Source organism: Cercospora kikuchii (genome assembly GCF_019650295.1).
Source record: "Cercospora kikuchii DNA, contig_00004, whole genome shotgun sequence".
Classification (NCBI taxonomy): domain Eukaryota; kingdom Fungi; phylum Ascomycota; class Dothideomycetes; order Mycosphaerellales; family Mycosphaerellaceae; genus Cercospora; species Cercospora kikuchii.
In genome coordinates, this window is record NW_025408585.1 from 87,286 (window position 1) to 109,591 (window position 22,306).

The following is a 22,306-nucleotide window of genomic DNA, read 5'->3' on the forward strand; positions in this document are numbered from 1 at the left end:
TCTACGTGACTTCACATGCAGCGACGGAAACAGACGCTAAAGATATCAGCTATCAACGCGGTGACATTCATGACATCACCCGGCGTTCTCTTTGGTACTCTGCTACACTTGCCGACATTAACCTCAAGAGCGTCTTGTAACTGGCGTTCAGTGTCACAATTAATTTTGACTTGAACAGCCCTCTCCTTCGAAGTTTGCCAACTGACCACGAGAGCGTGGCAGCTCAACTCCCATTCGACAACTCCGCGGCGACTTAATTACCGCCTAACTCGAGCAATGCGCTGGAGTTGTCTCAGGAGGTGCTGCGATGGACTCTTCGTCTGTCAGCTGCTTCTTGATCACCGAAGCTATATTCTCTGAACACTCTGTGATCTTGGCCTTGGCCTCGAATGCACTACTCCTTCTCTAGACTCCGTGTCAGTGCCTGATGGTCACGCGGGAACCTTTTGTACAGCGACCGCACTTCATCGCGCAAATCCGAGAGCTCCCTCTGTAGGGCTCGCACTGCCTGTCCCTCAACAGCGTTTGATGCCAACTTACTTGCCGCGAGGTGGGATTCAGATACATGAGATGGTGAAGCGGCTTGCCACAGATCTCGGTGGTTGGAGTGTTCCGTCTCAATGCCAACTTTTGGCGGGGAACATGCCTTCGTCTTTGTTCGTGTTACATTCAAGTGCAAAATTCCCTGTCCTGTCTCAAATCCCAGACCAGCTTTTATGTGCAAATAGTTGCCTGAGTTGACTCTGAAAGAACGCGAGATTCCAATACGCAACGGGAGCAGCTTCGATTGGGCCTCGCGAGATGCGATAAATCTCGTCGTATCGGAGCAACAAGCGGAGATAGACGGCGGAGCTGATCGAGCGTCTGCTTCCACCTGGACCACTATCGACGGCCGTTCGTCGTAGAATGCTTCGACTGACTCGTGGATAGTGATTGAGTCTGGCTCTCCACTCGTCGTTGTGTATTCCAAGGTAAAGATTGCAAAAAGCTTTCCATCATTTCGGGAACCCATGGTGACTGTGTTAGAATCTGTCTCTACTTCCGAAGCAAGTCCTCTGTTACTCCTTCTTCTCCGGTGCCGTGAGCCCCACGTCTCAAGGTCCTTGCGTTGCGAATCGTCACGACCCTCGAACGCGTCGGTGTGAAATGAGGCCCCCGCACATTTGATCACAAGTTGTCTTGAGATAGTAGGCCACACGAAGGCTCTTCGGGCGATCATGACGTCCATACGGCGATAGTTCTCCAGATCGGTTCTTAAGACTGCATCTAGAGATGACATCCGATCATATACTAGTTCCTCTCTACCAATGTCCAATCTTGGATGTCCAGACATATCTACTTGAGGTCGAGCCCGCAGATGTAGCGCGATACGAGTCTCCCCGCTATCCTTCGTGCAGTTAAGCATAACTACCAGATCGTTCATTGCTCCATTCGCGTCGTTTGGGTTCTGATCTTCAGAAGGTATCGCCGCGCCCAACAGACTGATTGGTAATCCTCGTTTCGACAATTCGAAAGCACTTTCACCAGCGAGAGTGGTTGTAAGAAGATCGTTGCAACCATCAAAACATTTGGGCGAATCTGCAAGCAGACGGCCATCCCAACTTTGGAAAGCGAAAATGGAATGATCCTGATCTTCCCAGCTTCTTGCCTGGATAATTTCTTCTTGCAGTCTCACGAAAGCTTTGCTTCCCTCGCCGTACAGGAGAGGCATGTTAACATCGAACAATCCAAGTAAGCAATATGCTTGATCTTCGAGCCGGGAAGTAGTACGGCGCGATGCCCAAGACATCCTCTGCGCAATACTTGTGGTTGAAAGTTGCTCACGATTCACCAGCACCTCCTTGGGTATGCCAGTAATACGGATCAGAGGAGACATGCATTGCCACTTGGTTCCGATGAAGTTCCAGCCGCCGTCGTAAAACCGCACAGTGGCAGGTGCAATTAATTCTTGCAGCGTCCAGCCACGCGTGAACCATGAACAACCTATCAGTTTTTCCTGCACTCGCTCATCATCAAGAATCATCGAAATGCGCCGGTCGGGTGCCGTTCCCTCAGGTGGTAAGTAATCCTCGAGAAAGGCGTAGCATACTTGGGCGTTATAGTACCAGCGATACATGGAGTTGATGGCTTCGGACAGTTCCGCACTACTTCTCTTGTCGATACAGCACGTGTCAACCCAGACATGTTCGATGCCATCCTGCACTTGAATCAGCCCGTTGGACAACGTGGTCATCGCGCCTTGCATGCCTTTAACGCCTGCTCGCAGGTAAAGTCAATCTTGCGATAGCCGGCCATCGATTTCGCGCGGTCTTGATGAATATCATCAAAGCCGACTTCATCCTTACCCCACGTATGCGAGAGAATCGCATATTTGACGTACATCTGCCTGTCGTCAAAAAAGTTCTCCAGACATCTCGTTCGCGCATTCAATAACCACATCGTGACCGGGCAATGGCAACTTTGCCCAAGTGTAGGTGTATGGGCGAATTGTTCTCGGGAAAAGGACGATAGAGGTGCAGCTGCGCAGCCTGTGCAGCGCGACAAGGCCGCAGTAGCAGTGGAGGCGTCTTAAGCAGCTCAGCTACCGCCTGTCGTGTAACGGGACAGCGTAAGTCAGCCATGACCACGATTAATGAGTGTGCGAAGCATGTGAAAAAGGAAGAGGAAGTCTGGACAGCGGATAGAAAGTGCCTAAGTTAGGCGGCAAAATCGCTTCTGCAACTTGAATTTGATGGAAATAGACGAGTTGCGGACGGTGTCCTGAGTGTCCAGTCGAGACAGTGCGAATCAAATTTTGAATTTGCCGAGCAGCTGCCAAGCATACAGCCGGGTTTCCGTGGGCGGTCGCCCAGGCTGAGGCTGAGCAGCATCCAATACCAACCGTACTATGATGGACAAGCTATGTAAGAAGTTAGGCATCCGGGAAACTGACTGCAGCACTTCACCTACACAAGCTGATTGTTAGCCAAGGTATCACACCTCACGCCGGTGCGATGGGAGCACACGCACGACTGGTACAAGAGGAAGGCCCGAGGATCTCCAATTGCGGTTTTGCCAGCTTCTAGACGTCAGCAAAGGACCTCGGAAAGCCATGTGCAACAGAACAGACCACGGCTCGAATTCCAGCCACTCGCAGGAGCGGCTGAAGCGCCTACCACACGCCTGAGCTGCCGCCGTTCCTTCAGCTCCTTCATCTGCACTTCGGGCATGGCGGTGCCAAATATATTAACCGAATCCTCCAGCCTCGAGCCTTACATACAGCTGAAGCGACTACCTGCTGAAATGGCAGCACTCTCTACTGGCGACATCTTTTAACCCAGATAGCGAGCATGTCTACCTTCCAGCAAGTCGGCTACCACCCTGTACCCGGCACCCAGGAGGTCACTATTAGCAAAGGTGGCGGAAAAGTCCACGCTGCGAGTATCGCGCTGAGCCCGGAAGATGGAGCGAGAGCACTTTTGGACTCGCAGCAACACCGGTCTGGAGCCTCGAAAACGGCCGGGTTTCTCGCAAGACTTGAGGATTGGTGGGTGCTAGAGCTGCTCGGCGTCATCGTATCTGCAGGCGCTCTGACCGCCATCGTCGGTATCCTGTACCACTACGATGGGAAGCCGCAACCCACATGGAGAAATGTGTCACTCAACACAATGATATCATGGCTCAGCACGCTGGCCAAAGTCATGGTTCTGATTCCAGTCACATCTGGGCTCTCTCAGCTCAAATGGGTCTGGTTTGCACAGAAACGTCGGACAATGTCAGATCTCAGATATTTCGACTCCGCCAGTCGGGGCATCATTGGCAGTTTGGCCCTCATCTTTGAGCAGCAGGGCAGGTAAAGTCAGGCAGTATCTGCATGTCCACACGTTTTCTCATCATGACAGACATTTCGCTGTACTTGCGGCACTCGCAACGATCCTTGCAGTCGGTTTCGATCCGTTCATTCAGAACCTCGTGCACTACACACCCGAGCCAGCAGAGAATGTCACAGTGCCGGCTTACGTGACATACTCGGCAGACTACAACACCAATGGAACCCCGGCTTCGGCTTCACAGTTGGGAGCATCATATGGTGAGCGCCCTGAGCTTGAAGGTGACAAGTCGGCATCACTGACGAAACCTAGTATACTGGATAGATTCAGTCATGAAGGCTAACGTCTACAACTCGCTGCTCAACACGGATAAGTCTCAGGCTTGGTCCATACCGCAATTTGAATGTGCCACTGGCAACTGCACTTGGGATCCAATCGCAACGCTAGCAGTGCGCCCGAGTTGCAAAAGCTTTTCCTCTGTCCTCCAAAAGAATTGCTCATGGCAGATGGACGACGAAGAGCAATGTCAGCTCAGCCTTCCCGGGACAGATTTCGGTCTTTCTTGGAGTGCATGGCCAAGTCAGCGAGACGTGCCAATGAACTTGACAACAGCAGTCAACGGCACAGTCCACTCTGGAGAAAGCTTGCCAGTTGTGCAGATGATGATGGCGAAGGGCAGCAACAGCAACTCCACTGCTTTGGCGTTCGGTAACAGCATCTCCAACCAGGGTGGTCAATGGACGGGTCATTTTTCGTGGCCATGCCGTCCGGACGGTGTCCGGCCGGATGGACAGCTAATGGGGTATCTGCCGGCCGGCATTATTAATGCTAGCGTCCGTCCGGACATGTAAGTGAATCACCGGTGTCCATGGCATGTGAATTGACCTTGTTGATGAGAATGTCGTTCCTAGGGGTGTTGTTAGGGTCTGGGTCAATTGATGAATAAGAGCGTGTTTGATTGGTCAGATGCCAGCCTGCAGAGACGCCGGCCCGTGCGCCGACCTCCCACGCGCGACTTCTCAGAACGCGACTGGGGACGCGTTTCCTTCACATGCCAAAGTCCCTCGATCGCCCACCTGATCATTGGCATTTACGCACACACCACGATGGCAGGCGGTACCTCCAGCATAAGCGCCACCCACAGCATCGACCTGACACAAATCCACGCCGAATCGCAGCTCGGAACCGTCCTCCGGACGCGTTATACGCGGACCGGCTTCCTCGTCGATGGAAAAGCTCTTCGCGACTTTTACCCGACACCGCCAGGCAAGGCAGAGCACAGAGCGTGGGTCTGGCAGCATGGTGAGGCTGTTACGCATCTTCAGAGCTTCACCAACTACTGGCTGTGTCGTCTGTGCTTCGACAGCAGCCATAAGGATCACAGGAAGGTGAAGGTCATTCGGACTGGTGGAGGAACGAACTCGATACGCAGACACCTAGGCAAGCATGGCTACGAGCTCGATGGCACGTACAAGCAGTGTAAGAGGCGTCCGGTAGACGACGGCAACATCGCTAGTATGATCAAGCGTCAAAGGACGACCGAGAAGACTCCTGTTGATCGTACCGAGTGGAGGTCGCTATTCCTCGAGTATGCCGTAACAGATGAGCACTCACTTCGCGCTCTAGCATCTGAACGACTGAAGCGGCTAGCTACGTATCGTCAACCTGTTCTCGAGATGCTATTCCCTACTTCTCACAACACCCCGCGAGCTTGGATCGTCGACTTGTGTAAGAAGACACTGCCTCGAGTAAAGAGCGATATGGCTACGGCGATAAGCGGCATCGCTTTGTCGTTTGACGCGTGGCTAGCAGACATCGATGGCGGCACCGACTTCTTAGGTGTTCATGCTCACTACTTCGATAAGGACTATCAGCTGAAGACAGTACTTATTGGACTCGTACCAACCTATGGCAATCACACTGGTGAAGAGCAGGCAAACATCCTTCTCAAGCTGATCAGACAGTATGATATCGCGTCCAAACTGACCTACTTTATGGCCGACAACGCGTCTAACAACGACACGACGATCGAAGCTATTAGGCGCGAAATACCAAGTCTCCGACACCCTCACAAGTGCCGCCTTCGCTGCGCTGGCCACTTCATCAACTTAGTCGTTAAGGCTATGCTCTACGGCGTCGACATCGAGTGTATTGACCAGGCTTGCAACGACATGAATAAGGAAGACGAGGAGCTCGAAGACAGCGAGATCGTATACGAGTTTCAACGCGCTCTATCTCTACGTAATGCCGTCGATCGTCAGACAGCATGGCGAAAGAAGGGCTGTGTTGGCAAGCTCCATAATATCGTGATCCATGCTCACTATAGCGAGGCACGACGACACGTCTTTCGATCAAAACAACGCGAGGCAGACACACGACTTGTCGAGCTAGTGTTGAACGGCGGGATTAAGTGGCAATCTGACCACGACATGATCGAGCGTGGCCTCGAGCTCAAAGATCCAATAGAGCTGTATTGCTTACAGTTCATTGACGACCTTCGTGAAGACATACTCACCGCGGATGACTGGGCCGAGTTGAAGGAGATATTGAAGCTTCTCAAGCCGCTGAAGATGGCGTCGCTGAAGGTCCAAGCAGATGGCCAACACTTCGGTGGATTGTGGCAGTCGTTGACAGCTTTGGAGTCACTGCTAACTACACTTGAGAAGGCGAAGTCAGACCATGAACACGCGGCCAACTCACACCTTAAGGCGATAGTCAATCTTGGTTGGAAGAAGCTCGACAAGTACTATCGACTCAGCGATCGCACGCCTGCCTACCGTGCCGCCGTGGCGTTACATCCATCGCTCAAGATGAGCTGGTTCGAGCAGCACTGGGGTGGTATGAAAGACGACAATACGCAGCGCAAGAATAAGGCGAAAGCGAAGTGCAAGCAACGGCAGTCGCAGCAGCAGAATCAAGACGATATCGAGGCGTCCACGCTATGGACAGTGAAGGCACGACACGCGATTGAAGAGCTCTATAATGAGTATAAGATGCGGTGTCCAGCACCAACAACTAGGCCGGCGACACGTGAACGCGAGGTCGACGATTACACGGCATCGTTAATGCTCACGGACACTGTGTTGCAAGACGATCTGCAGCGTTATCTTGCCGAGCCTCTGACACCTTATATGGTTGGCAACAAGCCTATTAATGTCGTCCAATGGTGGCGTGACAATCGCCAGCGATATCCATTGTTGTCCAAGCTAGCATTCGACCTACTGGCCACGCCGGCGAGCTCGAGCGCGTGTGAGCGTGAGTTTAGCTTAGCTGGCCACGTTCTCGACAATGAGAGGTGGCAGACGAAGACAGACTACGCACAATCACACCAACTACTGCGAAATTGGTTCAAGAACGACTTTGTGTTGAAGAGACACACAAAGGAGGTGGTAAGAGCGCAAGACGATCACTTTAGCGGCGACGTGGACAGTGAGATGTCAAGCTCATATGAAGGCAACAGCCAGCAGACAGACGTGCGAATAGAGGGCTAACAACACCTTCCTCTGGCTTCATTTTTCAACATCCTTCCTAATTAGGCAAGGCGAACAGCGGACAGGGCTCCGGTGGACGGCATGGCCAATGAGAGGCTCTCGTCCGGACGGACGGACACGGCCGCTGAATCGGCCGGCAGGGCCGGCAGCAGTGCTGTGGCCGGCCGACCTGTCCATTGACCACCCTGTCTCCAACTCTTCGACCATCTTTGCTACAGAGTGTGCCTTTCAAATTTGTGTACAGAGCGTACGTCCTCGCGTCAACAATGGAGTGTACTACGAGGATAGCATCGACTGGTGGTGCAACTTCACGCTACAAACCATGCCTACAAACTACAGCCTGCTCCACAAAGATAATCCGGTTGGCTGGCGCCGATTGGAGCTCAGTCCGCCATGGGCCGAAGACCATGGCATGCAGCCCGGCCAAACCTTTGGGATCGCATCAAGCTCGCTCTCTTCTCTTACGGGATTCATTCAAGGCATTTTCGCAGGATCGGTATCCGTAATGTCCCCTTCACTCTCGATCCTGCCTCCACAGTCCATGTATGCAGCACAGGACATCCTCGGCTCCATCTTCTACGGCAACGTCTCCGGCTGTGCAGACGAACACGATCATCTTGTATGCGCTGCAAATAATGCCGCAAAAGCGATGACCAAGACGTTGCGGGACAGCGCCTTTGTCGCCAGCAGGTCGGAAAATACCACTATGGCTCGCGGCAGAACATTAATCATGGTCAATTTTGTGCGCATTCAATGGGTATGGATCGCACTGCCCGCTTTGGTATGGCTTCTGGCTCTTCTGACCTGGATCGGTACCTTGTGGAAAAGCTCTCTAGCCAAAGTTCCCCGCTGGCGCGACGACATACTGCCTCTGCTATTCTTGTACCGTGAAGGTGAGGAGGGAAAACCAGAGATCAGCGGTACTGCACGGTCAGGTGCAGAAGTCTCCGTCTCCTGTGCCGCAATTACCGTTCAGCTGCACACAAACGACTGTCGGTATCGCTTGTCATAGCACCCAAGTGCGGCCTGCAAATGGGAGATTTTGTCTTGGTGTGCTGTCGATGGCACGCACGGCTTACAAACCTTGGCATGCAACCTTACAATAAGCAATGAATCTGCATTGTTGCAAAATATGCAACAAGCACATCATCTCCGCGTCAAGCATGAAGGGCGATCAAGCTCCGCTTACAAAAGCACAGCTGAACGGCCTCAATCGACGAGTTGCTAGATTTGAGCACTCACTACGAACAAATAGACGAAAGTTCACGCATAGCAGGAGTGCGACAATTTGAACTACCTTCAAGCACAACGAAACCTCAAATCCTACGAGCGATTTCCCTCCGCTCCTAGCCGAGATTCACTACCTCAGTCTAGTCATCGGCTTCGTGCCTTGCTTCCGCTTGGTCCTCGACGGGCACACCACCTGCTAAAGTCAGCGATATATTCCAATTTCTTGAATGCTTTTCAATCTTACGTTTCTTTAGTCCACCAAGGTCCTGCCAATTCATGTTCGCAGCGTCATGCAACCAGTTGTCACTATTCTGCCTCTTCGCTTTCGTGTCCGCGACTGACTGATGCTGAGCATCGGCTGCTTTTTCGACTCGGTTGTCGACCGCGAGTCCGCCTGCTGAGTTTAGTAACATTCCGTCTCTCCTGGAATTGCAATCTTACGCTTTTGCAGTGCACCAAAAGGCTTATGATCCATGATCGGACCAGTTAACCAGATGTTACTATCCTGCCTCTTTGCTTTGGTGTCCTCGTCTTCGGACTCGTGTCTATCGTCGAATGCAAGTCCACCTGGTGCAATTAGTAACGTTCTATCCTCTCTGATATTATTGTCTTACGTTTTTCCAGCGCACTATGATCGAAATAGGTCAACACATCCTTATCAACTCCCCAGTAACTCATCCTCTTCGCTTTGGTGTCAACGTCTTCGGACTTGTGGTCATCAGCAGCATTCGCTTGATTTCGACTTTCGATGCGCACTAGGGCCGGTGAAGATCAGCAAGTTGTTCATACGCATTCTGTGACGATGGGGGAGGGGATCTCACTGAGGTCATCAGCAACCGGTGCCGCCTGAGTCACGCACATCAGGGCGAGCACTGCTAAGACACATGAGTGCTTGAGGCCTGGCATGGTGAGAGTGTGGTGAGTGCACTTTCTATCACTTGTCAAAGAGCAAGTGCCGGTGGATTAGTAGCGAGGAGGAAGTGGGTGCACAAGTCTCAAGAGGGAATGATCAAGTCATCAGAAGCGTTCATCAACCCCCACAGCCCGATCATGGCTCATCGATAACCCAGGAACGGCATACCCTTGATCCTGATAGAGCATGGATAGTAATGATCGTGGGTTTTCTGGAACTGGCTAAGCTCACCTCGCTACGACAGAGTTGATGCGTATGCATCTAGTGCTTTTCCCGAGGGCTCAGTCGCGATGTCGGCACTGCATTAACTCTTCTCGAGCTGTGGATGAACCGTGAAACCGTAACCAACGGTCCTGGAAATATCCTTCGCCTCCCACCTACTGTATGCTCCAAAATTCACACACTGATAAGCACGGTTCCCACTTTCCAGGTAAAGTATTGCTCACGCGCGGGGCGTCGACTTTCATCCGTTGATTGGATATCCGTCGAATCACATGATTGTGCCCTATAGACTGGTTGTTTTAGGGCTTTGGCAATTTAGGGCTTTGCAACATGCCAGATGGCAACGACCCGGATTTTCATGGATATCAGGGACAGTTGAGCTCATCGTAGGTTCATCGAAGAAGGCACCCCAGTCGACCTGAAAGCCTATTTCCTGCCCTAAGGATAGACGACCGACCAAACAACCAGGAGCGCCCCCAGCTCAGTCTCGTTGTGAAAGCTCTTCATTCGGGAGAAGCATGGAGCTCAAGCACAAACCAACAGCAGAGATCCCGATCAGAATATTGCACAGATGCTGTGGCCCCATGCGCCTTGATTGTCGCGATCCACTTTCACATTTGTAACACTGCTGAGTCGCGGCCTGCGTTATCCGGTTTGACGATAGCTTGCTTTCGCGATTCTTTGTGATTCCGCCGAGTCTATTCGCCTCCTTCATCGTGTTGTTCACTCCCTCGCTGGACAATGTTACACTCAATCGTTATTTCGATGCGAAAGCTTCGAGCATCTCGGTTTTGGCCATGGAATTCGCATGAATATATGAGTCTGGAGGCCAGTCTGGATGCATTAAGAACGAAAGCAGCATATTTGAGCCATGGCCGGACGAACGGAGTGAACAATGTCGGAAACGCTGGACGATCTTGTGCAACCCCGTATTGACATTCAATGGATCCGCCCTTGCGATTCTTGCCGTTGCATCGCTGGCCTCGCATGTATTGACGATACAATGTACACTTTGGTACGTGACGCAACATGGAACAATTGGTGCACGACCTCAGAGCTTCAGTAGGTTCTACAGAGCAGAGAGAAGAGATTGCATGCAATGGCTGACCTACACATTAGCACCACTCCACCGACTCATGGACATTCGATACGAAACAACGACACTTCGGTCTGGTCACCTCGCCAACTCATCGGCACCAGATGCCATCTATCGAATGCCTCAAAGCTCAGAAGTCCACAAAGCATGGTCCGATCTAACCCGCCCCGCCGTCTTCCCTATCACTCGAGAGGACGTAATACGCCTTGGTAAAGATCCAGCAGTCGCTATCAAAGCACCTAAAGAATATGGCTGGCCCGAAGACACATATCTTGGCTCTCTTGAGTTCACGCATCAGGTACGCCTCCTTCACCACATCCCTGTAACTTCGAGAAGACATTTCTGCGCTGAGAAGCATCCTCATGTTGCCACTAACATCTGGTCTATACAGCTCCACTGCCTCGACACCCTCCGTCGAAACCTCCTCCCTAACTATCACTACTACTGGGGTTCCCGCTTCGGCTTCACCCCCAATATCGTCTGGGAATGGCACATAACGCACTGTCTCGACCTTCTCCGCCAACATCTCATGTGTACAGCCGACACGACAGTTTTCACGTACATTCTTCCAGAGAATCAAGATGGAATGTTCGGAGACTTTAGCGTTGAGAAAAAGTGCGTGAACTCGGATAAGTTCATCGAATTCAACAATGAGATGCGAGAAAAATATAAGCAATCTATGGATTTAAAAGGGAAATCATGGAGAGACATTCTCCATGTCATTGAAGCGCCTCCGTTATGGGGCGTTTCGCAGATTACAAACAGGACTAGAATCATAGATTATGAGGGAGAGGAGATGGCTATAGAGACTATTGCCGGTCTGGAAGGGAGAGAGTATTGTTTGGGAGATACGGATGGGTTCGTTGTCTGAATATGAATCTCCAAGCTGGACTTCTAGCATGACCCTCATACAATCGATGCAATCGGTTATGTTCGGCCAATCCAAAAGCGTGAATGTGTTTGTCTGGATAGTGGCTGAGACCTAGTCTCAATTGAAACTAGTTTACTAGCGTACATCCTCCATATTCCCGTTGGATTTCCGGTTCTCAAGCCACAACAAGACATAGCGATTCCCCTCTCTGCGTTTTTCCTTCCCTCTTCTTCTCGCTCTACCATAACACATATATCCATTAAAATCAACCGGACCCAAACTATGTCTCCCCTTGGCAGAAGCTTGCTCCTCTTGGCACCACTGTCCTATACTGCCCTTGGCCAGTACCTCGCACCCGCCGGCTTCACGATCCCCGCAACAAATGGCTCCTTACCCTCACCAGCAGACTCCAACAACCCTTGCGCCTCAGGCTTCTTCCCCGGCCGCGACGAAACCATCGTCACAATCCCATACACTTACTCCCAAGTCATCAGCATAATCGGCAACTTCACCAATCTCACCTGGGCGGGCTCCCCACCGGATAGTGTCTCGACCAATGCCTCGGCTTCAACATTATCAGGCAATAATTGGCAACCAGGCGATGCTCGATTCTACGAATTACAAGGCGCAACAGTCATCGAAAGTATTCTGACGTACTCGAAACCTGATACTGATGGACCTTATATTGAGGTTCATACATTGGCTCCACTAGGAATCACGCTTCCCGGTGGTGTAAATATATCAAGCTATGCAGATTTCGATGGTCAGGTTTGGGAGGCAACGTGCGACGGGAGAGCGGTGCAAGCGAATTTCACCACGGTATTTTGCGCCACGGACGCGACAGTTGCAGGAGCGGCATTCAAAGCCATCCATGGAGAGTCGGTCTTAGAGGTCGGCAAAATGCTAGGTGGAGAGAATTTCACGAGCTGCGATGCTTTGAATGCTGGTGGTGAAAGCAGTACTACTACTAGCTCGCCGGAAGTTTCGACAGGGGGCAGCACGACCTTGCGCGGCTCGTCCACTGGCACTGCATGCATTGTTGCCATTGTCATGGCGATAATGAGCTACATGTGGCTTTGAAGCAGGCTACTGGTGACGATTGGACTCGCTGTGCTTTAGCTAGCAGATGTAGGGAGGAAAGGCAACGAAAACAGTTATGTAAAGTCTCAGCATCTCTCAATTGCCACGCCTACCTGCCTTCCTATCTGCCTGCTCCATACATCCATTCCAACCTCAACATCCATCCATCCTCAGCATTCATCCCCCAACCCTCATGTGCTCCACCCCATATTCCGCATCTCCATTCTCAAATAAAAGACATTAACATCTTTCCCTCCTCTCCTCTCCTCTCTTTGCCTCCACTCGTCCTGCTCCTCCCCCAAGGATTAGTCACACGGTCATATCAGACTGTAAATTTCGGCCGTGCCAGCAATCCTCTTCTCCTCTGTTCCTCTCCACTTTTCTCCCCTTGCATCACACCCTACACACGACAGTATCAACAGCAACACAAACACGGATCCAAAACGAGAAAACAAATTTGAGATGAAACAAGCAAGCGTAGTGAAAAATCAGATCACCAAGATCTCCCATCTCAACAAACTACTCCAGTCAACAACAGCAGAAAACACTAAACAAAAAAAGAGTCTTTTCCCAATGCGAGGGGTGGTATCTTCTTGCTTGCTTCCATCATCTGGAAATGTGTGCAAACCCGGCAAAAAACAAAAACTCAAATCCAATTCAACGAGGCCCTCTCTCCACCAAAAGCGAACTGTACTATCCTGTTCACCTCCTGCACCAGCATCTCCACTTCCACTCTCCCTCGGAGGGCGCAAAGGAGATCCAGCGACCGGGGTGACGATGAAGGTAGGCCGGCGATGTACCAGACCCAGCGAAAAAATGGCAGAGACGATCTCAGATTCGGTATTCTTCTTTTTCCCGACTATACTCGAGGGCGACTGGGCACCTGTCCTTTTTTGCAGAAAGTGCAAAAGATATTGTGGTCATTATTAACAACAAGAAACGATGTGTGTGTGGTTTCGTAACGGGCGTAATAAAGGTTGTATGTTCCATGTCATTTCCGGGGCTGCTGCTCCTGCTGACCAGATGTCGGTCGCGGCGGCGGGCGCGGTGGCGGCATCTTGCGTAGTCTCCTTCGTGTCTGTACAGGACGAGGCGCATCAGCAGCGGCGGGAAGCTCTCGTTGTTCTGCAGCAGTGCAACAACAACACGTCAAGCAACAAAAGAACTTCTAAATCTTCGGCGGAGAATGCCCTCCTCCCTCCAGCTTCGAGAAGAGCTGTTCGGGAGGAAGCCGATTCACATTCGCGCTTTTGTCGGCTGTAATGGGAACGTAACCTTCAATACGTCGTCTTCGTCGTTCGAGTAGGAGACCAAGAAGGATGATCAGACCAGTGATTGCCAGGGCGATGGCGAGACCAATTGCAACAATAATGCCAACGGCGAGACCAGAGCTCTTGTTGTTGACAAAGTTGTTGGGATTCTGAACGAAAATGGCTGACAAGCTGCCTTGGCTACCATCTTCCATGTTGGTCAGAATGTATGGCTCGTACACGGTGCCGTTGAATAGCACAGCACTCGCGTTGCCTTGATCGGGAATGTTGATGTTACCGAGAATCATGAGCACTTGGTCGGTGGCAACCATGTCGCTCGAGTCGTGGTCTGAAGTGAGTGGCATGATTTGCAGCTTTCGGATAGAGGTAGATTCACCAAGACCGGAAGCGGCAGTCCATGTGCCATCCTTGTATTTGGTCAAGAACACGGATTGATTGTTGGTAGACATGCCACTGACCCAGAACTGGCTGTAGTCGCCGTTGACAGCAGAGATGGCAGTGACGGGTCCCGGCAAGCTGGATGCTCCCTCGAGTTCGGTGAAAATCTGCTTCTTAGCATCATAGGTGGCCATTGTGGTCTCGTTGCCATTGACAGTCAGGTTACCCGCGATCATGAGCTTGGTGTTGGAAGTCCACACCATGGTGTAGATGACGCCCTCGAGTCCGGAGCCAGTGCTCTGCCATTGCAGAGCTCTGGTGTCGTAGAAGCACAATGGTCCGCAAGGAAGTGAGCCTGCAGTCGCATAGTCGCCACCAACGTAGACATCCTCTCCCTCAGGTTGAGCAGCGATGGAGTGAACCACAACATTGTCTCCACCAAGAGCTGGTGGGTGGGGAGCCGCGAATCTGTTGGCAGAAAGATCGTAGACTACGAGACCTGTAGCAGGGTTGCCGTTGACAGTACCGTTCACGGCACCGCCAGCCCAAAGCGCTGTCTGATATGTGTCCATGGCAATGAAGATCGAGTCGGAGGTGAGGCCAGACACGCCGCTGACAGATTCTCGGTCACTGTCAGTGTTGTTGATGAAAGCAAGATTTTCGATCGTGCTGCCGTTGCTTGCGGTCGTGCTGAAGCTTCCTCCCAAGATGGTGATGTTGAGGTTGTTCTTGTTGTAGAACACGCCATCGTAGACGCCAGTGTAGTTGCTGCCAGACTGCCCATCGGTGAGGTCTCTCTTCTGATTGCCACTTGCACTAGCTGCTGCAGTGTTGGCCGAGAGTCGAATATTAAGTGACTGCAGTTCTGGTGTGCCAGAACCAACGAGCTCAACAACGTCGTTGATGTCAAGACCTTGAGAGTCGATCTTTCCTGCGTAGACGGGATCCATGCCTGGTACGGTGGTGTAAGCGGTGAGCTGGCCATTGAGTGCGCTGTTGGTGCCGGGAATGTTCTTCAGCCAGTTGTTCTCGCTGGGCACCCAGATTGCGAAGCCAGCAGCATCGAATGCAGCATTGTCACCAAAACCGTTGACAGAAGTGAAATTGCCGCTGATGGCCAATGTGTCCCTGCGGTCGTCGGCAGTCATGTTCATGACGAGGGGAACAATGCTGAAGACACCTCCGTTCACACCGCCGCCCAAAGGTGCCCACTCGTTGCTGTCGATGGAGAAGGATCCGACGTTGTTCAATCCTTCAGTCTGGTCTTGCGCAGTGTTTGTGAAGATGCCACCAATGTAGAGGGTGCTTCCGTTGAGCATCATGTTGAACACCTCACCGTTCAGCCCGCCGCGTGGGAGTGCCGCAGCTCCATCGCTGCCGATGGACATGATGTTGGAAATGCCATCGCTGGAGAAGTTGCCTGCAGCGTAGAGGTTGTCGTTGTAGCGGATGACGCTGGCAAAGCTTGCACGCCCGTCAAGAGAGGTTCCAGCCCGGTTGACGACAGAAGTCGAGAAGTTCGTGCTCGTGGTCGCTTCATTAGGGTTGTACTCAAAAAGGCCATTCAGTCCGCCGGTTGAGGAGGAGGATGTACTGGTAGAGGAGTTTCCATCCGCAGCGGAGATGAGCTCGAATCGCACGCGCGACGCGACAACGGTCAACGGGACGCGCTGCCCGGCAGCTGGCGCAAGGGTCACCGTAGGCTGGAAGCCATCGGTGTCGATATAGCCGTAGTAGATCTGCTCGAACTTGTCGTAGTTATTGGTCTGGAAGCTGCTGGTCGTGGCGGGATCAGAGTCGGCGGTCATTGAGGCCGTGATCTCGACGCGACCTCTGGAGCTGCATGATTCATCAAGGATACAGCCAGGTGTGTACAGTGTGACGGAGTAGTTTCCGGATTGCTGCAGATTTGGTTGGAATACGACATTGGTGTTGTCGCCCACATTCGCCTCGGAGTTGATCACAGTGGAAAGGAAGTCAGATGAGATCAGTCCAGAATTCCGGACGATGCCCCAAGCTTCTGCAGGGGTGGCGGTCGACACTGAGGCGGCGGCGGTATCCACACACGAGGGCGAATTGTAGGCATTTACTGCGAAGCTGTATACCTCGTCCGAGACCAGTTCAACACCATTGAGACCAGCACCCGCTCCGTAGAAGTCGGTGATCCAGATACGGAATGTGGTCATAGCAACACGGCGCACAAAGCGGAATTCCTGGACGGTGGTGTTTCCTTCCGGCAGAGGACAGAAACGGATACAGGTGGCATTCTGACCGGTCGTGGGATCGACGTACTCCAGCTCGAGAATGCCGGCGGTATTCATTTCCTCAAAGTAGAAGCTCTTGGTGCCGCGCCCCTCGTAATCGGTGTTGTAGATTCGCAAGGCGGTAGGACTGACGCCGAATCCCAGCGCGGACTCCCAGTAGCCTCCGGTGTTGTCGTTGAGGAGCCAGGTGTTTCCCGACCCTTGTTCCTCGCCGGTTTTGCAGATGATATTGTTCGGATCGCTGAAGCCCGCCCGGCTCGAAGATCCTGCGGCCGTGATGTTTCCTGAGCCGATGCTGACAGCCTGCGAGATGGTTTCAGTGCTTGTGGTGGTGTTTCCAAGAACGGCGAACTGGCCGCCAAAAACAATGTTGTTTCCACTGTCCTTGGTGATGCTGTTGACGGGTCCATTAAACCCGGCAAAAGGCAGATTCACCCATCCTGTGGTCCAGGCCATGGCATTTGAAGAGTTGCCTGCCCTGAATTGGCCTCCGACGTACACAGTCCCGCTTTCGTCATCGCAGTACAGCGCATTCACGGGTCCGCCAGAAAGACCTGGCAAGGCCGTGACTTCATTACTATCAGGATTCCACAGCGCAATGGATTCCGCTCTCACTCCTCCCAAGCTGGTGAAATTGCCTCCTACGACCACGCCCTGAAGTTTTCCATCAGCGACGAATGAGCACATGGCTCGTATTGAGGTGTCCGCATCGGCGAGGGCCAGCGACTGGAATGCGCCATCGGGATACCGCGTGAGTAGCGACTGGCTGCCATTTGTTGATGTGTTTTCATTTTGTCCCTGATATGTGTAGAGCGAGATGCTGTCAAAGTCTCCTCCTACTGCGACACGGCCCAGCTGTGACAGATCGAGGTTCGGTGACGAGGCGGCGGACTGCACGAAGGCGGCGCGCGCGACGGGTAAGGAGGTGGTCAGAATGTAGGCAGCAAGCTCAGGCCCGAGGGCGAGCAATTGCTGGAGGAGGTTTCGCATCGCATGCGACGTGTGCAAGCGTTATCGCGCCAGAACGGGCAGAGGAGGTGGTGTGTTGTCGGTCGCTCGGGCGGTCGGGATCGTGAAATCGGGCGTGGTTGGTAGAATGTGGTGAGAAATCGGTGCCAGCGATAGGAATGTCCGGGTCGCGCGAAAGTAAACGGTCGTCCGGAGCGAAGAAATGGCGTGTGTTAACGGGGCATTGGTATTATGGGTGAAGCAGAAGAAGAAAGGTTCCCGGTCGACGAGCAGAGCAACTGACGCGGTGCTTGCAGATGCAGTGTTCCGGCAGTGGCGTCCCTGGAAGCTGCTGCGCGCTGGATCGGGAAGGAAGAATGCAGATGGTCTAGTGAGTGACGGTAGTTGGCGTTTCGGACAGAACGAGAGACTGTGGTGAGTTGGGTGGTGGTGAGGTCGTCGGCGTGCTTCCTGCCTCCTGCTCGGTCGCGGTCGCCGGTCGGACACAGAAGGATGTCGCAGCGTCGTGTGTCGCTGAGGAATGTGCAGCGTTGGCTCAGGAGCAGCAGAACGCTAGCCGGTCATGCAATCTCGGATGTGCCGCGTGCACGATGGCCCAAACGACCTATCACGGCGCGCTTTGCGCAATAGTTCTCCCGCTGCCGGGACGGTTCGCTCGCAATGCCCAGCCCAATGCATTCACTGACCTCACTCGTGCTTTCCTGTGATGATGTCTACGGGAGACGTGTGCTGTATGCTGCGCAAGAGACAGATGCACGAGAAGAGGCGATGTTGCTGTCAGCACAAGACCCTGACTCTGCCCAGCCTCCACAGCGACAGCAACCAGTCTGCGGCGGCGGAAGTGACCGGGATGGGTGGGCGAACAGACGCAGGACTGCGCAGCCACGCAAACCCTCGTGTCGTCGTGAAACCTCCACTGTAGCGTCTGTCTACGCGTGGCCTTGCCATTGACGGAGACATCAGACCCTCTGTAGCAGACTGCTCTTCACACAAGGCAAACCCATAAACAGATCACCACAAAACACTGACATCTCACTGCTTTGCTGCCATTTAGTCATGCAGAGCAATCTTCGTCAAACTCTTGGCATCTCTGCCTCATCCAATCTTCTCCCCTGCTGCGGATCTCCACGACAGGCGCCACGAACCACCACACAACTCTCGAACCACGCAACTCGAATGAGAAGTGGCACACCTTTCCTGGGGACGCGCTTAATGAACACCCAGCCTTTGCCTTGCCCGCGCACCCTGAACCGCCCACCCCCCAAGGCAATGTGGTACAATCTGCAACAAGGACCCACTTCTCGGGTGTACCTGCAGAAGCGCTTCCAGCGGCTGTGTGATGCTGGAAGGTATTGAAGGATGCGAGAAACTGGAGGTACAATGCCTTTCAACTACCGCCGCATGAGTTCGAAGAAGACTGGAAAGGTGCCTCGCTGAGCGGCATGTACTTGAGCCGCCCGGCCACATTCAGCTGACGCGGGTATTCGACACTTCCAGCCATTTGTCAGCTCCTGGAGCTCCTTGGGACGCCGAATTTACATCGTTGCGATCTTCCTCTGATAAGCAAGACTCGGCAAGACTGATTGTCGCACGCCCTCCAGCAATCTGCCAAAGCGCTGTTGGGGGCACCAAGAAAATAGTAGTTCTCATGGACTTGGGCTGCACGTTGCACCATGTCACCAGCATGACTGCCAAGAGCAGCAACACATTTGTTCTGGTTGGCGAATGCGCCCTGATGGTACTCGCGGATGATTTTCGCAACGCGGGAGAGTGCTTGGTGAGCACAAATATGGCGTTGGGTTTTCTCACATGTTTTCACGTGCAACTATTCATTCTCGCAGCTCCATATCCTCATCGTTCAGATAGCATGGACCCCACCACGGAGCGCATGTCTTGTCCCAGAAGAAGAAGTAGCTGGCGATGTGGTGGAACTTGTATGTATGTTTGAGGCTCCGTCCAGCTTGACAAGCGCCATCGCGTTGAGCAGGAGTCTGGACGGCCGTGAAATAACACGATCACTGGAGTTGGAACAAGATCAATAGCGTGACATCTTGTCACCCGGCCGATTCCTGGGTCGAAAGGGACATCTTGCTCACTAGGGAGCGATTGCAGCTGCTCGCAGCCGCACAGTCCTCTGTGTAACGCAAGTGCTTCCTTTACACAATCATTCAAGCTGTGTGGAGTTTCTCGAAGGAGAATATCCTTGGGTAGGTGGCAGCTGCTGCCCAGCAGAAGCGATAGGCACGAGCGGTCAGGAAGTTCGAGCATTCTGAGACTTTGTCTCTGACAATCTGTCCGAATTCAATTCTAACTTGTTTAGATCCGGAGCGGCATCGATCGGCCTGAACTGCTAGGAGGAACCGACTGCATTGCTCTGCGAAATCGTCTTTCCGACAAAATTCCATGTCCTTGGCATAGTCATCTTTCCAACAGTCATCTTTAGAATGATCATCTCCAGAGCAGACATCTTCGGAACGTAGCACTCCCGCGTAGCAACACTGATTGAATTTGCAGCCATCTTTTCGAACAAAGGTGCAGCCATCGCGTGCAGATCGTGTGCTTCAAGTCTCCTGAACTCTCCGTGAATCTATTTCTGATGACAAGTCTCGCTCTGAATTGATCGTACACCAAAGCGACTTCGAACCTGTAAACAATCAGCGGAAGTGGAGGCCTGTCATCATCGATATATCCTCGGGCATTTGCTAAACTGATTCATGATACGAGACGAGAGCTAGGAGGGAAGTCTGCCAAGAGCCTTGCTTTGGGCTACGCTCTTATACTATATCTGCCGCCTCTCTTATTCCTCAAGGGCCCTCCTTTACGCAGTCCTACTCCTTCCATTCTGTCTAGACGCATCCCTCCCAGTCTCTAACCACCAGTATCATTCCGACAATGCGGTACACCCTTCCCGCCTTGCTGATACTCTACCTCACCACCACATCCGCCCAAAAACCCAAAAATCCCTGTCCTGGCGGTCCCGGTTCAATACGAGGTTGTCCAGCACCCGTACCACCAGTGCAAATCTGCAAACAAGGAAGCGATGTCATATTTTACAATCATGAAGAATGTCAAATGGCCTGCAATGGAATCGTAAGACTCTCCCAAGAAGTGAAAAAAAAAAAAAAAAAAAAAAAAGCTTTCCCCCCCAACGCTTCGATAAATAGCATCAATCTTCGACAAGAGGAAGAGAAGAAAACTACGGAAACTAACTGCGAGAACACAAAAGTGCGCCTTGAGACATTGTAACTCAAGGTGCGCGATTATGCCGGATTGGTCGGAGCGTTGGTTGTGCCAATGTGGTAGATGATTTTCCCGATTACTTGTATGGCCAAGCACTAAAGTCTCAAGGGGTCTTGTGTAAGTGAGTGCTCGAAAAATCTGATTCAGAGAGATGAATTGACTCGCCGACTTGTTTCCAGCCAGCAGGTATATAAGTGGTAGTGGCCTTCCGGATCTGCCTCGCAAGAAACGTCGCAAGCGCAGATAGATAGCGTCTTACAGGTCTGTCCCTTTAGCGACTCCCACTTTTACGCCGTCTGCAACACAGGCACCTTGCAGATTTATTCGAGCAGAACTACAGTTTAGCCGAAAACTACGGACGTTCCTTGTCATCTTGATCGAAAATACCACATTGTATCCCTTTTTCTTGCCTACAGTTTCCTCGTAGAGGCTGCGAAACTCGAAAAATCAGAACGCGATAGCTCATAATATATAATTGGCCGCTGGTTTGCACTTCAAAAAAGGACGACAACATTCACTGCTACTGCTACGTACTGCTGCTGCATACCTGCCCGCCCCCGAGCTGATCGCCGTCGTGCGCCAAACCCCCCTCTCGATACCATCCTCAGTCCAGCAGGCGCTGAGCAAGGCAATGCTGATGCTTTCCTACAGCACGTAAGCCCGTTTAATCACTACATGCTATTCCAGCTTCGAAATGGAAGTATTGGTATCGCTCACGATGGGATCAGAGTCGGCGATATGGCTTGTGTTCTTTTCGGAGCTGACGAGCCGTTCACGACGCGGAAAGTGAATTAAGCGTGGAAGCTTCGTGGTGTAGCTTTCATTCCTGATATAAATAAGGTAGTAACAGTAGACTTGCTATCATCTGGCGTGGCCATTGCTGATTTGTGCTCAGGGAGAGTATGTTCAACGACTCGAGAACGAAAATCGATTAGATAGTGAGACTATAAAGTTCTGTATCAATTAATAAGTGGTATCAATCTGGTCTTCTTGATGCATATCTTCCTGGTCACGAGCTTCTTACGGATCACATAGTCTGTACTTGGGTCCATCGCTCCCTGCTTCCATTTCCAAAGAACACCATAGCTCGAAGCTCAATACTCGCTCAGTCAGGGAGCAAGGCATGCTCGCCACGTACATTTTGGCACGTTGGGGAGCTACAGCACATGTGATCGAAGCATAACGATTATCGAGGGCTCTTCCAGTCGTAGTACATATCTCCCAGCGTACCACAGCATCAACACAGTTGTTTGTGGACCAGCATTGGCTCTCTCCTTGTCACCATACACTTTGCGGGGAAATTGTGCTCAACTCTTGCCTTCCGACCAATTGATAATGGGGTTCCGGCGGCCTGAGTGGACGCTCTGGCGGCGTCTTGAACTGCTAACATTTATTGTTGCATGCCTTGCAGAATATTTGATACGGGTTTTGTCTCACAGTTCTCAACGGGCGTAGCTAATAGAGAGCGAGCC

General features: G+C 52.2%; 8 protein-coding genes across 9 annotated transcripts; 5 read left to right on the top strand and 3 right to left on the bottom strand.

The window, feature by feature from the left end:
- Positions 1 to 394: 394 nt before the first annotated feature.
- Positions 395 to 2,439, bottom strand: CKM354_000626900 (uncharacterized protein; the record flags this gene model as incomplete). Its single annotated transcript, XM_044801576.1, has 2 exons — positions 395 to 2,197; positions 2,248 to 2,439. The coding sequence occupies 2 exons, from the start codon at positions 2,437 to 2,439 to the stop codon at positions 395 to 397; spliced, it is 1,995 nt and encodes a 664-aa protein (XP_044657511.1).
- An 890-nt stretch (positions 2,440 to 3,329) lies between these two features.
- On the top strand, positions 3,330 to 4,660 carry CKM354_000627000 (uncharacterized protein; the record flags this gene model as incomplete). The annotated part of the gene is made up of 3 exons (XM_044801577.1): positions 3,330 to 3,832; positions 3,882 to 4,069; positions 4,122 to 4,660. The coding sequence occupies 3 exons, from the start codon at positions 3,330 to 3,332 to the stop codon at positions 4,658 to 4,660; spliced, it is 1,230 nt and encodes a 409-aa protein (XP_044657512.1).
- Positions 4,661 to 4,915: 255 nt separating this feature from the next.
- On the top strand, positions 4,916 to 7,300 carry CKM354_000627100 (uncharacterized protein; the record flags this gene model as incomplete). 2 transcript variants are annotated; one of them, XM_044801579.1, is made up of 2 exons in its annotated part: positions 4,916 to 7,064; positions 7,112 to 7,224. In XM_044801579.1, the coding sequence occupies 2 exons, from the start codon at positions 4,916 to 4,918 to the stop codon at positions 7,222 to 7,224; spliced, it is 2,262 nt and encodes a 753-aa protein (XP_044657514.1). The 2 variants fall into 2 exon arrangements, with proteins under 2 accessions (XP_044657514.1, XP_044657513.1); XM_044801578.1 differs by having other exon boundaries at positions 4,916 to 7,300.
- Positions 7,301 to 7,388: 88 nt separating this feature from the next.
- Positions 7,389 to 8,312, top strand: CKM354_000627200 (uncharacterized protein; the record flags this gene model as incomplete). The annotated part of the gene is made up of 1 exon (XM_044801580.1): positions 7,389 to 8,312. The coding sequence occupies one exon, from the start codon at positions 7,389 to 7,391 to the stop codon at positions 8,310 to 8,312; it is 924 nt and encodes a 307-aa protein (XP_044657515.1).
- A 358-nt stretch (positions 8,313 to 8,670) lies between these two features.
- Positions 8,671 to 9,436, bottom strand: CKM354_000627300 (uncharacterized protein; the record flags this gene model as incomplete). The annotated part of the gene is made up of 5 exons (XM_044801581.1): positions 8,671 to 8,723; positions 8,775 to 8,924; positions 8,972 to 9,097; positions 9,145 to 9,285; positions 9,352 to 9,436. 5 exons carry the CDS (start codon positions 9,434 to 9,436, stop codon positions 8,671 to 8,673), a joined length of 555 nt encoding a protein of 184 aa, XP_044657516.1.
- Positions 9,437 to 9,995: 559 nt separating this feature from the next.
- CKM354_000627400 (uncharacterized protein) lies at positions 9,996 to 11,632 on the top strand (the record flags this gene model as incomplete). The annotated part of the gene is made up of 4 exons (XM_044801582.1): positions 9,996 to 10,051; positions 10,525 to 10,727; positions 10,785 to 11,059; positions 11,153 to 11,632. 4 exons carry the CDS (start codon positions 9,996 to 9,998, stop codon positions 11,630 to 11,632), a joined length of 1,014 nt encoding a protein of 337 aa, XP_044657517.1.
- A 282-nt stretch (positions 11,633 to 11,914) lies between these two features.
- On the top strand, positions 11,915 to 12,712 carry CKM354_000627500 (uncharacterized protein; the record flags this gene model as incomplete). Its single annotated transcript, XM_044801583.1, has 1 exon — positions 11,915 to 12,712. The coding sequence occupies one exon, from the start codon at positions 11,915 to 11,917 to the stop codon at positions 12,710 to 12,712; it is 798 nt and encodes a 265-aa protein (XP_044657518.1).
- A 1,168-nt stretch (positions 12,713 to 13,880) lies between these two features.
- On the bottom strand, positions 13,881 to 17,615 carry CKM354_000627600 (uncharacterized protein; the record flags this gene model as incomplete). The annotated part of the gene is made up of 1 exon (XM_044801584.1): positions 13,881 to 17,615. One exon carries the CDS (start codon positions 17,613 to 17,615, stop codon positions 13,881 to 13,883), a length of 3,735 nt encoding a protein of 1,244 aa, XP_044657519.1.
- Positions 17,616 to 22,306: the final 4,691 nt, after the last annotated feature.